Source organism: Cottoperca gobio, chromosome 23, assembly GCF_900634415.1.
Source record: "Cottoperca gobio chromosome 23, fCotGob3.1, whole genome shotgun sequence".
In the NCBI taxonomy this organism is placed as follows: domain Eukaryota; kingdom Metazoa; phylum Chordata; class Actinopteri; order Perciformes; family Bovichtidae; genus Cottoperca; species Cottoperca gobio.
In genome coordinates, this window is record NC_041377.1 from 8936208 (window position 1) to 8951377 (window position 15170).

The 15170-nt window shown below is 49.0% G+C and overlaps 1 protein-coding gene across 4 annotated transcripts in view; it reads right to left on the reverse strand.

Annotated features, from left to right (window-relative positions):
• Positions 1 to 15170, reverse strand: part of nav3 (neuron navigator 3) — a 161052-nt gene that overhangs the window by 62778 nt on the left and 83104 nt on the right. For all 4 annotated transcript variants that reach the window (XM_029462525.1, XM_029462522.1, XM_029462523.1 and 1 more), the window contains exons 8-9: positions 8466 to 9603; positions 4589 to 4704 (exon numbers count right to left, since the gene is read on the reverse strand). In XM_029462525.1, coding sequence (XP_029318385.1) covers positions 4589 to 4704; positions 8466 to 9603 — 1254 coding nt within the window. The remainder of the gene's footprint in view (positions 1 to 4588; positions 4705 to 8465; positions 9604 to 15170) is intronic.

Here is a 15170-nt window from a genome sequence, read left to right on the forward strand (position 1 = left end):
CAAAACCACACACACACACACACACACACAGATCCATGTATCCAAACACATCGTCCGGCCCTGTTGCTGGATGTGTTTCCTAACAGACATTGCAGCACATTGAGAGCTTGTTAATACGTATCAACGACAAATCCCCCCCGAGGCTAAAACCTTAAAGTGCCACGACAGCAGCCGGCAGAGTGAAAGAGTTCTTTAAGGATGTTAATGCTCTCACACACACACACACACACACACACACACACACACACACACACACACACACACACACACACACACACACAGAGTTGTTTATTTACCATCGTTTATATATTGCAGGACATTTCTTCTTGATGCTGCATCATGTTCAACCTGTTTAAAAATGTCCTTTTTACTTTGCTTTATCTGCACAATAACCATCTCTACTGTCACATCTATATATAAGAGAGCTTCCACGTCCCTTTCCTCTCACATCAAAGCCAGGTTCTACATGGCTGCTCATTCTAAAGTACCATTAGACTCCATCTCTTCCAGGCTGGACGTTAATGGAGCTGCTGTGGAGGTACAGAGAGGTTCCTGTAGGTAAGACTCATCAGTGCTGCACACACAGCAGAGTGACAGTGTGTGGATGAAAGTGATGAAACAGAAACGGTTTAATTGTAGATGATGCATTGAGTGAATGTGTGTGTATGAACGATGGAGGGTGTGTATGCTTTTACAACATTGTCTCACAAATATCTTTTAAATAATGTCTTAAAATACTAACAATGTGCCGTTACAAAAAGGTTCCCCACCGTGAGGATTAAGAAAATAACCATCTTATTGAAGGCTTTTTCTGCTTTGACATTTTAATAATCTGCTTAAATTTGCATTTCTAAACCAAAACAAAGTCACTCCACATAAATAAGTTGTTTTACTACAAACTTTCCAATGTGTGGTGTTGTCATAGTAATCCCTTCATGTTTGAGGAATGTAGCCTGTGAATTATTCATGTGTGTAGAATGTAATGTCGGCCTCATGCTCGTTTCCTGCAACTTACGTGGGCGCGGTTGTGTGTGCAGCACCTGCTCCAGGTCGCCCAGCATGGTGAGGATCACCTCTTTATCCAGCTGAGCCGTTCCCTCACGAGGACCTCCCCCTGAAACCTCCTCCTCTGCCCAGTACCCGTTGTCCTTCTCCCTGCCTACCCGCTTCCCAGCACCCCTGCCTGCCGCTGGCTCCTCGTCTGAACGCCTGGCGCTGCCCTCTTCCTCCGTTCCCCCCATCTCCCTGGACGTCCGCGCTGGCTCAGTCCGCGGATGGCCGCTGTACGACGCCCGCTGTGGACGCCCACCTGTGCATCGCCAGGGGACCGGGATGAGGGAGTGCTCCGACTGAGAAAGCACCTTGGTGAGGGAGAGCGACAGGGATCGAGCTCTGGTGCCCCGCACACCTCCGCCCCTTGTGACCACCTCCTTTCTCGGGCTTCCCTGCAGGCTGCCTCCTGCCCGCTGCGTGGAGGATGAGTACAATGAAGAGTTCTGAGGTTGTGAGAGTCGAGGCGGTGGCTCATCAAGCTCAAAGGAGTAAACCCGCTGCTCGCCATCACTGAGTAGGGTCAGGTTTGTGAGCGAGCGCTGCTTGATCCGCAGGTTTAGGTTGTCGGGGAGAGGCTGGGGAGGCCGTCGAGCCGGGCTGCCCCCCTGATACACAGAGAACTCTGCACCTCGCTTCATCTCTGCTCCCCTCCCTTTTCCCGGCTTACCTCTTCGCCTCTGGAGGCTCAGAGAGTGAAACTGCACATGCGAGTGGGTCTACCTGTGCGTAGCTCTCCGCTTCACATCTTGGCTGCACTGTCACTGGGAGAGCAGAAGGAGGGAAGGGCGAACCGGAGGACGGAGGAGGCAGAGAGATGTGTCCCCACGACCCACGCCTCCCAACTGAGCTCCAGGCTTCAGAGGGCTGCAGGGAAAGCAAGCACAGGGAGAATATCGGAGAGAAAACCTCCCAGTCAGGCATGTAGGTAGAGTCCTGATCCATCGTTGAGCCAGTCCATCATGGTCAGACGGTGAACCAGACACAAACACTTGTTTCTTCCACTCCTCATGCTTTCTGCCTGTGTTCTTGGCTCCTTTCTCTTCCTCCAGCACAGTCAGGGGCGTGGATGAGCGAGTCGCTCCATCTCCCTTCCCTCACCAACACGTCCTCTCTCCCTCCTGCACTCGCAGTCTCTTTATCTTCTTACCTATTAAACGACGTCTCTTTTCCTTCACTCCTCTCCGTCTCCCCCACCTTCTGTCTCTCCTTTAATTACCAGCTCGCTGCCACACTTCTGCTGCCTCCCCTCTGACAGTCCTTCTCTCCTCTCAGCTGAGAATGAGCGGGTGGTGAAGCCGGCGAACAGGCTCACATAGCTCTGCTTGCTCATTCCTGCATGCAGCCTGCAGTACTGTAGTCTCTCTCTCTCTCTCTCTCTCTCTCTCTCTCTCTCTCTCTCTCTCTCTCTCTCTCTCTCAGCCCTCCTCTCTGCTTATCACCCTCTCTTTCTTTTAATCCCTCTCATTCTCTCACTTTCTGTTCACTTCCCTCCTTGTCCTACCCCTTATCTTTTTTTCCTCCCCTCTCTCCCCGTCTCCCCCTCGCAGTGTGACAGTGAGTTGTTTGGACAGCAGCACCTGTAAGCTCGCTTCCCGACTTAATTAAATGCTATCTTAAGGAGCTAAAGCAGCGAGCCCACAGCTTATCTTGGATCAACAATGAGACAACAGAACCAACATATTTCAATCAATCAGTGCACGCATTATTAGCCTTGTCACCATTAGTCACAGCTGTCTTCCACACATTCTGTGATCCTAGTTACTAACACTCGCAGGGCTGGAAACCATAATCAAGGTTTTCCTTAGCGTGTGTGAGTCACCCATCTACAGATTAGTCAGCGCTGAATTAATATTAATCAGCTAAATGACTTCTATGATTACACTTCACTGTTTTTACAAATCATTTCAGGAAAGCTTGAATCCACATGTGAGTGAAGAGCTTGTATGTAAACTGAGAAGCTTGTCATGTGATATCTGCGGTGAGCACACACTCCAGTTGACTCATTTCTGCCCCTCTCTGGAGAAAGAGTCGGGAAAACGACCATGAAACGTGTGACAACAAAAAGCAAGTGTTTGAAATGGACCCCGAACAAAGGGAGCCGTCCCGCTGCAGTCTAATTCTATCCTTCAAATGACGGGCTTGAGATAAACGATGGCTCGGACGCCACCAGAGCAAAATGTCTGGAATGTCCCTGCCGACCTGACATCCCCAAAGTAACCACACGTTGTTTGTAATCGCTTCTGTTGGATTCATCCTCCATGTTGACTTCTATTATTATAAGGATGGAGTGGAAAATTCCACCATTTGAACCAAGTGGCATTTAAAAACTTAAATGCGACACTTCATGAAAAAAGCATTGTGCTTCAAACAGACGACACAGATGTTGCTGAATGTCAGCGAGGCAAAGATCTTTCATGTAAGTGAGCAGCAGTTTGGAGTTGTGACGCCTTCTTGTTCCAAAGGAACAATGCAGTTCAAACCACAGGACGTCTCTGTGGCAGCAGACGTTGTTGTGATCGTGGTCGCCTGCTTTAACTTCTCATCCTGCTCCTTGTCGGGAATTTAGGTTTGAGGTTAGAAATGTTCCTGCACTCCGACCTCTCAGCTGTCGCTGACTGTAATTAAAGGACTATAAAGACGTTTGCAGACTTTGCAAGCTGAAAGCATGGCTTCATTTCAACCGGCGGCTTTCTGACAATAAACTCAAAAATATCAAATGTACAAAATATTGGAGAACATGTTTGTGAGCGCAGCCTCTTATTCCTCGACGCCTTTACCAAATCAATCAAGGCTCCGTGTGAAGTCCCTGCATCTGGATATGGTTTAAATATGTGAACTAATGAGAAACAATAACTGGTGTGTGTGCACTGGTGTGTGTGTACTGATGTGTGTGTGCACTGGTGTGTGTGTACTGATGTGTGTGTGCACTGGTGTGTGTGTACTGATGTGTGTGTGTACTGGTGTGTGTGTACTGATGTGTGTGTGTACTGATGTGTGTGTGTACTGGTGTGTGTGTACTGATGTGTGTGTACTGGTGTGTGTGTGTACTGATGTGTGTGTACTGATGTGTGTTTACTGGTGGTGATGCAGAGCTGGGATTGTAACACATGATGGCAGCCTGCAGGGACGTAAACAAAGAGCTGCAGATGCTCCCTGTGTCCAGCTGTCAGCGCTGACCTTTTCCCTTCGCTACATGGAACCAACATAGAACAGGGACACTGCCCAGTAAACACACACACACACACACACACACACACACACACACACACACACACACACACACACACACACACACTCCTCTGTAACTATACTGCTTTAACACTGAAGCCTGCTCTTCTTCAAACATCCATTATGTAATACAGTCTTAATATAAATGCATCGTCCTCTCACATGTAGAGCGGCGTTCAACATAACTTATATATATATAGATGCTGAACAGCAGATGAAGGTTAAATCACTTTACAACCAATATTAGGAGAGACACATGTTAATGCACGTGCACGTTCCCACACAGACGCGCAGCAGACATGTGTACCTGATATCTCCTCCAGGCACTGTTTGGCTGTCTTGCTGTAGACCAGCTCTCCCTTGGTGGGGCTGAGGCAGGACTCTGCTGGTGCCATCATGGTGCAGTCGTTCTCTGAGAATGTCCTGAAGGCACAAAGACAGCAGTTATATGTTATATATGAAGGCAGGCCGTGCAGCTCAGTGAAATAATAATGAAAACTCCTTAAAAACAAAACTATTTAAAGGAATAGTTCACCCAAAAACACTATAAGTTGTATATAGTACTCAACAAACAGGAACAAAGGTTCAATAACGTCTGAAATAAACCGTTCCTGTGCAGCGTTATACAACGTCTTCTATCTATCGAGTAATCTCGAGTGAAGGAATGTATTGCGCATTCAAATCCCTTCACGAGGAAATGCTTTGTTTAGCAATGTTTTAGCAAAATAGTTGATTTTAGTGAGTTCCATAATCTTAGCAGTCGGTTGTTCGGCCTCCGTGGAAGTTTGTTTGCACTGAAAGCTTCTCTGGGACCACCGAGAGCTATATACATGTATCTGTATACAGATACATTTGTTCTTGATATGTTAACTCAAGACGTTTGTTGTTCGAGTCATAATCACTTCCAACGATCAACGTTTCTTCTGTCCCTTTAGCAACATTTGGTTTTAGTTTAGTTTGGCATAAAACTATTATCACGTCACATAAACATAAGTTTCTTATCTGTGTTTGTTTCTGGGAGTTCAAATAAAGGTTGAATGAATACATGACTGTGAGCACTATGCATTATGGTCTGTGTAAAGGCTCAAACAGTGTGTGTACATGGATGTAAAGGGTTACACAGGTTGTAGTGGAGACAGAATCCTTCACATCCGCTCGATTTCTTCCATGTTTGAGTTCTGAGTCAGTTTTTTGCTTTACATGTTTAAAACATGAAACACCTTGAACGGGAGGAGGAGTGCTTCAGAGTGTGTGTGCATGAACTATGTGTGTGTGTGTGTGTGTGTGTGTGTGTGTGTGTGTGTGTGTGTGTGTGTGTGTGCAACTGTCTCTCCTCCTCAACCCTGAGCTGCATCACGCTTCACTGTTTGTTTGCTGATCAGAAGCAACAAGGATGGAGTCCAACACATTTCATTAGATAACACACACCCAACACAAACACGTCTGTGTAAACAGTGACAAACTGACAGACACACTTACACGCAGGGACAGATGATACACATGCAGACACAGACTCTCACACACACACACACACACACACACACACACACGCACACACACACACACACACACACACACACACACACACAAAGTAAAGCTCGCATAGAGAAAACAACAGACAGATGTAAGCACAAGCTATTGTCTTGTATTAATTTGCTCCCATACACACGACACACACACGCGACACACACACGACACACACACCACACGCACACGATACACACACCACACACACACACACACACACACCACACACACGACACACACACTCCAGTGTCCGCCACCACCACCTGCAGAGCTGCAGATAAAAATTGGCTTCCAATTGCGCCAGCAGCAGCAACCTGTGACTTCAGCTCATGTGCACCTCGATGCATTCTCTAGAACAGAGACAGAGGAAGTCTCTGCTGCACACAACACTGTGAGGCCAACGAAGAAAGAAGATGTGTGCAAAAGGTGTGCACATGTGTAGCTGTGTTTAGCTGTGTGTTGCTGTGTGTGGCTGTGTGTAGCTGTGTGTTGGCGTGTGTAGCTGTGTGTTGCTGTGTGTGGCTGTGTGTTGCTGTGTGTTGGTGTGTGTTGCTGTGTGTGGCTGTGTGTGGCTGTGTGTGGCTGTGTGTAGCTGTGTGTTGCTGTGTGTAGCTGTGTGTTGCTGTGTGTGGCTGTGTGTTGCTGTGTGTTGGTGTGTGTTGGTGTGTGTGGCTGTGTGTAGCTGTGTGTTGGTGTGTGTTGCTGTGTGTTGCTGTGTGTGGCTGTGTATTGCTGTGTGTGGCTATGTGTCGCTGTGTGTCGCTGTGTGTCGCTGTGTGTCGCTGTGTGTCGCTGTGTGTCGGTGTGTGTGGCTGTGTGTTGCTGTGTGTTGCTGTGTGTGGCTGTGTGTAGCTGTGTGTTGGTGTGTGTGGCTGTGTGTAGCTGTGTGTGGCTGTGTGTAGCTGTGTGTTGGTGTGTGTTGGTGTGTGTGGCTGTGTGTAGCTGTGTGTTGGTGTGTGTAGCTGTGTGTTGCTGTGTGTGGCTGTGTATTGCTGTGTGTGGCTGTGTGTCGCTGTGTGTCGCTGTGTGTCGGTGTGTGTCGCTGTGTGTCGGTGTGTGTGGCTGTGTGTCGCTGTGTGTCGCTGTGTGTCGCTGTGTGTCGCTGTATGTCGCTGTGTGTCGCTGTGTGTTGCTGTGTGTTGCTGTGTGTTGCTGTGTGTTGCTGTTCCTGGTTGCAGAATGAGTGAAAGATGTTCCTGAGCTGCTCAGCATCAGGCAGGAGAAGTTAAAACAGAGGCAGAAACATAACGTGAGTCTAGAAGAGAAAATTAGACAAAAATGCCTAATTGAGCTGAAAATGGTGGTAAATTGCAGCAGAGCAGGGGGGCTTTACGCTTACTGTCTGCATGCTGTGTGAGGCTGTGTGAGGAATTTATAGCAAGATAAGGAGCAAGAGAAATATGCTCACAAGGAAATATGTTGGCACAGAGGACATGAGTCTGCACTGGACCTCAAAGGAACAAAGTGTGAACACAAGGTGTCAGCCCCTTGGGTTCAGTGTGTGGAGCACGCGTTAACAATGACGACTATTTAAATACTATTTCAACACAACACAACTTTAAAGTGAAGATGTTGCTCATTTCCAGGTCCATACTTGTATTTTAATTCTCTACTAGAACATGTCGACACACTCATTCTCTTCCTCGTACTGTCTGAATACACGTGCATTCACCATCTGTCTCAAATCTCTTATAGTATGGAACCTTTAACACGGGAGCTCTTGACTGATGTGATGTACAATCATATCAAAAGGCCCAGTACTGGGAAACAGAAAGAAGCTCGGAGAGCCAGCGTGTTCGCCAACAATCTACAAACACCTGCAGGTGTGTCAGGTCGTGTGGATGAGAGGGAGCTGGGACTGTTTGTGCTTCTTCATCACTGACTCTCACTATCGGCGCAGGAATAATAGATGCAGCAGTTTTAACTTGTGGATTAAAGTAATGCTAATGCTCAATGTGGCAGAGCTGTGCAGGAGGAAGACGAGAGAAGGGGTGAAGGATTAAGTCTTGTTTAATGGGATTCCTAAGTCTCTTTCTCTTTGAACACAAAGGCATCCCAGAGACTTTGGCAGCTCCTCCATTCCTTCCCTGGATTACCTCTGCTGTGGTAAGAGTAAAGCGGCCCTGCTGGGCACATTTACTCACTTCCTGCACCTCTGATGGCTGTAATGCCAGGGAGCCACGCGCCAGCCGCATCAAAACAAAACCGGTTGAATGAAGAGAAGAGGAAAAGCTTCCTGAACGCTGCCAATTTCTGGATTCAAACATCAAAGATGAAACCAGACAGTTAAATAACAAGTGACAGGCAGGAGATGTTCATTTGTCTTGTAATGACTGAAGAGATGTGGAGGCGAGAGCAATACACACAAAGTGCCAGCTGATCACTGGGAGAGCGCCAAGAATATACTGTGTGTGTGTGTGTGTGTGTGTGTGTGTGTGTGTGTGTGTGTGTGTGTGTGTGTGTGTGTGATAATGTGTGAAGAAGGTCGATATAGGGACGTCTCTGGAAGGATTAGTTCACATTACAAGCATGTTGGAGGAGTTTTCACACACACACACACACACACACACACACACACACACACACACACACACACACTAACACACACACACACACACACACACACACACACACACACACACACACTCACCCCTCACCTGTACATGAAGGGGGCCACAGTGGCAGTATTGGGGTGGTTGTGCTGCTGCTGCTGAGGGAGTTGAACTACTCCGTTCCCTCCAAGCGCTCCTCCTCCACCTCCTCCACCCAGCATCCCACTGGACCCAGACAGGGCGGAGGTGCTGGTGGAGGAGGTCATGCTGGTCCTTTTGCCCTCTGGGCCCCCACTGGAGCGCTGTATGTAGAAACTCCCCCCCTGCCCTCCTTTGGTCAGCTTGGCTCTGTCGGCCTCTCCACCCCGCATGTTGCCGCTGCTGTTTAAGGCGGCCTGGCTTTGGCTCTGCAGCTGACTGTGAGGCTTGGGCGTGGTGGCGGAGGAGGGAGCTTTAAGTCCTGACTTAGGGATGCTGCTGGAAGCTGAGGACGTGGCGCCATCTTTCTTTCCAGAGGCGGGCTTCCCTCCCTTGGGGATGAGGCTGGCAATTTTGGAATTCTTCTTGGTTGCGTCAGCAAATGACTCACGTTCCTCTTTGGGTTGAGAGCTGTCCTTAGAAGATTTCCCAGATCGGCTTTTGTCCTCCTTTTCTTTGGACGAGGCCATGACCCTGCTGCCATTGGCAGACCCTTTTGAATATGAAGAGGAGGGGGATGCAGAAGAGGAAGACTTGCTCGGTGCAGCGAGGGAGGGCGCAGTTGTCTTGGTAGACATTTGCTTGGCCGTAGCACTGCTACTGCCGCTGCTGCACACGGAGCCTGTGGGCGTCAATCCATCCTCCCCGTACTCCGACAGGTCATCCTCCTCCTGCAAAGACATCTCCGCCACAGACGGAGACGCTCGTGAAGCCGACCTGGGGTTAATCAAGCGGAACTTCTCCAGCATGGACCTCTGGGGTCCACCAGCGCCAGCTGAACCTACTTTGGACCCATCGCTCCCGTGTGGCTGGAAGCCGTCAGAGCCCTGGGGTGAAAGGGTGGGGGAGGGGGAGTGCGTGGGGCTTGCCAGCATGGACGAGGTGGCGCTGTGCTTGAGGTTCATGGACTTGCTGCGCCAGGACTTGCCCGCGGTGGGTGAGGGGATGGCAGAGGCCAGCTGCTGCCCGCTCAGGCTGGTGGGAACTGCCCCACCAAGACCGCTCCCATTCATCCCGCCGGGTGCTGGGATGCCCCTCACCGCTTCTGAAGCAGAGACAGAAACAGAAGGATGATTGTTACAAGTGAGATTATTTGGTTATTAAGAAGAAGGAACAGCTGTGTGAAGGCAAAGATAGTCAGGAGCAAGAAAACAGATGAAACAGCACAAAGGAAGGAGCACTGTCAAGCAAAGGAAGTAATAAGGATTGAATTAAAACGTTCAGCGTTATAATAATGACATTCATGTAAGATACATCTAATGTTTTCAGTACTATTCTCTGGAGCGACTCTGAAAGCAAACACTCAAGTTGTGATTGCAGCATCTCTCTGTGCCGTCTCCCTCGCAGGTTCAACATTCAGCTCAGTCGAGCAGCGACTGGAACCTTTGAGAGGACTGTGATATTCCCAGCTGGCAGAACTTCTGCAGGAGGTTGGCAGAACAGATTTCACTGTTATTATTACACCGGCGTCTCGGAGGAGTTTGCACTAAAGTTTGCAGCAGCTTCCTGATTCTCGTCTACAGTGGCGTGTTTCAGCACAGCCACCGCACTGTAAAGAGCTCATACCAGGTTACAACGGAGAATCCATCCCAGAATTACAGTTTTTTCATTTACTCTTTTACTTTTTGGTGGATTTCTTTGCCTTTCCAAGAATTGTTCTGGGATTGTATTGACTGCATTGAGGTGATGCGTGTGGATAGGGAGCGCAGCAGCAAGAGGAAGTGAGCTTTTTTACTTTTACCCTAAAATGTCTGATCCCAGAAGAAAGCTCTGCTTTTTTATGGGACTTCAAAATCTAAATCCCTGAAATGTTTCCTGCTGTAGAACAAGTAGTGTAGCTTCTGGAGAAACCAAACACGTTCAGACATTTATCCACACGTATAGGTATAATATTTAGTAAACACACACACACACACACTTGGGTGAGGAAATAAGAGAGGAGGCGACAGAGTGACAGATGAGGCTCCGCACCATTACACTGAGTGTGGCTGTCAGTCAGCGGCGCAGGTTCAGCTGTCTGTGAGTTTAAAGCTCCTTCAGGCCACAAGTTCAGTTTCAGCTGCGGCCCGACAGACTTTCACCGGCTCACACTTGTGCCTGCTTCAGTGCACTTGATGGGAAAGTGCAGTCTGTCAGTCTGCAGCAGAGACTCTTAACATTGTGATGTTCCCACAGTAAATGCCTTTTTATTTACCTCCATATGGCTCCATTAAAGATTATTCTTTGTTTATTTCTCTGCCATGCACACAGGACTCCAGAGGACTGAAAGAGACGATTCTCTGAAACTTCTGGTGCTCAAATTCTTTATGGCGGCATTTCAGGTCTGCGGCCGATCAGCAGGCGTAAAACCTGTGCTGCTAACGCTGCGGGCACTAATGAGTAGATGCTGACACCATTACAGGAACAGTGTTGTTTATTCTGAACATCTATTACACGTCTGTCTCTGCTCAGTCCTTCTCCTCTGCTGCGAGGGCCCGAGGACAGAGGGGTCGCACGCTGTGCAGACCGTAATGCTCCCTGAGGCTAATAGTCTGTGATATTGGGCTGATAGATGGTTAAAGCATTAATGATATGTAATGTTATAAATATTATATGAATCTCAAATAGTTTTGTTTCCAACATTTATTCCTCAGCTATTGTTAGTTAACTTTTTAAAACCTGATCTTTATTATGTTCACAAGGCTGAAGCCTGTGGAGAGATCATGCTGTGTGTGTATGTGTGTGTGTGTGTGTGTGTGTGTAGACAGTCATCTGACACTGACTAAACATGGTTGAGAGAGCTTCTATTCTTGTATTCATGTGTTTGTCCTCTCTGTTACCCCGTCTGTAGAGACCCCCCCCGGGGCACTTTATGAATGTGAATGAAAGAGATTTCAAGCATGTGTGTGTGTGTGTGTGTGTGTGTGTGTGTGTCTGCCTCTGTTTGTGTGTCCTGTCAATTAACCCCGTCTTAACAGATCCCCCCCCCCCCCCCCCCGAGGCTGTATTGTGAGGCCACCACACTTTTCACCATGCAGTGACTTGTCGTTGCCATGGCAACAGACTCCTCTTCTCTTTCTTCCTGCCTCAGCGGCCGAAGGATGACATGTCATTTCTCCGGGCCATCGGTGGACCCTCTGCTCACAGATTCAATCTGTTTGCAACTACATGACAGAATCAGAGCGACTTAATGTGCACACACACACACACACACACACACACACACACACACACACACACACACACACACACACACACAGGTGCATGAGCGTCAGTTACAACCTGCAGCTTGTTATGCAGTGGTGACATCTTTAATCTTCCAGCCTCTGCAGCTCGTTCTGTCTCCAGCATCACATCCCACTGATGACACATTATCTCTCATCCATCTCCTGCTGAGGAAGTCAGCAGCGTCTGCAGCGTCTGCACCGCCTCATTCTCATTCCTCACAGCCAGCAGAGCTATCACCAACTTTCTTTGGTCCAATTTAACAATCTTGCACGTTTGATGCTTTAATTTAGTTGGCTGAATCTCATTAGATAGTTGCATGGCAACAGGAATGATGCAACGCTCTGTGTGTCCTCGGAGCTCTTGTCTCTGGTCAGAGCTTCACTGTGAAGACAGAAACTAAACAACTGGAATGGCTTCACTTCCTCACAAGGCTGTTTGTGCCTCATTATAAAGAGAAGCAGAAAACAATAACATGTTCTCCTTATGTTTCTCTTCATTTCACATAAATTGCATTGGGACACACCGGACAACCCAGTGGACCTGTCAATCACAGGTAGCCCCGCCCTAAAGCAGAAGCTGCTTTAATGTTTATTTAACTCTAAATGTTTCCATAAGTTACTAAATGAACATCATGTTGAAGAAGACTTGAAACTACAGATTGAGACATGAACTCATCAGGAAAATGTTCCTGAGGTAATAAATCAAGAGAGAAGAAGAAACATTTTCTCATACATTTACAGTCTGACTCCTTTTTGCAACATGTTGAGTCGCCCCCTGCTGGATGTTACAGAGAATACATCTTCTGCATAAATCTGAAAAGATCTCAGGGCTGATGAATGCATGTCGTGTGTCAAACAGACAAACAGATAACAATATTTATTAAAAGTTAAAGAAGAGAAAAATAAATAATGATTAAGGGCAAATAATCCTGTCCCTGTCCCTGTCTCTGTCCCTGTCTCTGTCCCTGTCTCTGTCCCTGTCTCTGTCTCTGTCTCTGTCCCTGTCCCTGTCTCTGTCTCTGTCCCTGTCTCTGTCCCTGTCTCTGTTCCTGTCTCTGCTCCTGTCTCTGTCTCTGCTCCTGTCTCTGTTCCTGTCTCTGTCCCTGTCCCTGTCCCTGTCTCTGTCCCTGTCCCTGTCCCTGTCTCTTTCTCTGCTCCTGTCTCTGTTCCTGTTCCTGTCCCTGTCCCTGTCTCTGTCTCTTTCCTGTCTCTGTCCCTGTCCCTGTCTCTTTCCTGTCTCTGTCCCTGTCTCTGTCTCTGTTCCTGTCTCTGTCCCTGTCCCTGTCTCTGTCTCTTTCCTGTCTCTGTCTCTGTCTCTGTCCCTGTCTCTGTCTCTGTCCCTGTCCCTGTCTCTGTCTCTGTTCCTGTCTCTGTCCCTGTCTCTGTCCCTGTCCCTGTCTCTGTCTCTGTCCCTGTCTCTGTCCCTGTCTCTGTCCCTGTCCCTGTCTCTGTCTCTGTCTCTGTTCCTGTCTCTGTTCCTGTCTCTGTCTCTGCTCCTGTCTCTGTCTCTGCTCCTGTCTCTGTCCCTGTCTCTGTCTCTGTCTCTGCTCCTGTCTCTGTTCCTGTCTCTGTCTCTGTTCCTGTCTCTGCTCCTGTCTCTGTCTCTGTTCCTGTCTCTGCTCCTGTCTCTGTCTCTGTCTCTGCACCTGTCTCTGTCTCTGCTCCTGTCTCTGTTCCTGTCTCTGTCTCTGTTCCTGTCTCTGTCTCTGCTCCTGTCTCTGCTCCTGTCTCTGTCCCTGTCTCTGTCCCTGTCTCTGTCCCTGTCTCTGTCTCTGTCCATGTCCCTGTCTCTGTTCCTGTCTCTCTCCCTGTCTCTGTCTCTGCTCCTGTCTCTGTTCCTGTCTCTGTCTCTGTCCCTGTCTCTTTCTCTGCTCCTGTCTCTGTTCCTGTCTCTGTTCCTATCTCTGTCTCTGCGCCTGTCTCTGTCTCTGTTCCTGTCTCTGTTCCTGTCTCTGTCCCTGTCCCTGTCTCTGTCTCTGTCCCTGTCTCTGTCCCTGTCTCTGTTCCTGTCTCTGCTCCTGTTCCTATCTCTGTCTCTGTCCCTGTCTCTGTCCCTGTCTCTGTCTCTGTTCCTGTCTCTGCTCCTGTCTCTGTCCCTGTCTCTGTTCCTGTCTCTGTCCCTGTCTCTGTTCCTGTCTCTGCTCCTGTCTCTGTCTCTGCTCCTGTCTCTGTTCCTGTCTCTGTCCCTGTCCCTGTCTCTGTCTCTGTCTCTGTCCCTGTCTCTGTCCCTGTCCCTTTCTCTGCTCCTGTCTCTGTTCCTGTCTCTGTCTCTGTTCCTGTCTCTGTCCCTGTCTCTGTCTCTTTCCTGTCTCTGTCCCTGTCCCTGTCTCTGTCTCTTTCCTGTCTCTGTCCCTGTCCCTGTCTCTGTCTCTGTTCCTGTCTCTGTCCCTGTCCCTGTCTCTGTCTCTGTCTCTTTCCTGTCTCTGTCTCTGTCTCTGTCCCTGTCCCTGTCTCTGTCCCTGTCCCTGTCTCTGTTCCTGTCTCTGTCCCTGTCTCTGTCCCTGTCCCTGTCTCTGTCCCTGTCTCTGTCCCTGTCTCTGTCCCTGTCTCTGTCCCTGTCCCTGTCTCTGTCCCTGTCTCTGTCTCTGTTCCTGTCTCTGCTCCTGTCTCTGTCTCTGCTCCTGTCTCTGTCCCTGTCTCTGTTCCTGTCTCTGTCTCTGTCTCTGCTCCTGTCTCTGTTCCTGTCTCTGTCTCTGTTCCTGTCTCTGTCTCTGCTCCTGTCTCTGTCTCTGTTCCTGTCTCTGCTCCTGTCTCTTTCTCTGCACCTGTCTCTGTCTGTCTCTGCTCCTGTCTCTGTTCCTGTCTCTGTTCCTGTCTCTGTCTCTGCTCCTGTCTCTGCTCCTGTCTCTGTCCCTGTCTCTGTCCCTGTCTCTGTCCCTGTCTCTGTCTCTGTCCATGTCCCTGTCTCTGTTCCTGTCTCTCTCCCTGTCTCTGTCTCTGCTCCTGTCTCTGTTCCTGTCTCTGTCTCTGTCTCTGTCCCTGTCTCTGTCCCTGTCTCTTTCTCTGCTCCTGTCTCTGTTCCTGTCTCTGTTCCTATCTCTGTCTCTGCGCCTGTCTCTGTCTCTGTTCCTGTCTCTGTTCCTGTCTCTGTCCCTGTCTCTGTCCCTGTCTCTGTTCCTGTCTCTGCTCCTGTCTCTGTCTCTGCTCCTGTCTCTGTTCCTGTCTCTGTCCCTGTCCCTGTCTCTGTCCCTGTCTCTGTCTCTGTCCCTGTCCCTGTCTCTTTCTCTGCTCCTGTCTCTGTTCCTGTCTCTGTTCCTGTCTCTGTCCCTGTCTCTGTCTCTTTCCTGTCTCTGTCCCTGTCCCTGTCTCTGTCTCTTTCCTGTCTCTGTCCCTGTCCCTGTCTCTGTCTCTGTTCCTGTCTCTGTCCCTGTCTCTGTCTCTTTCCTGTCTCTGTCTCTGTCCCTGT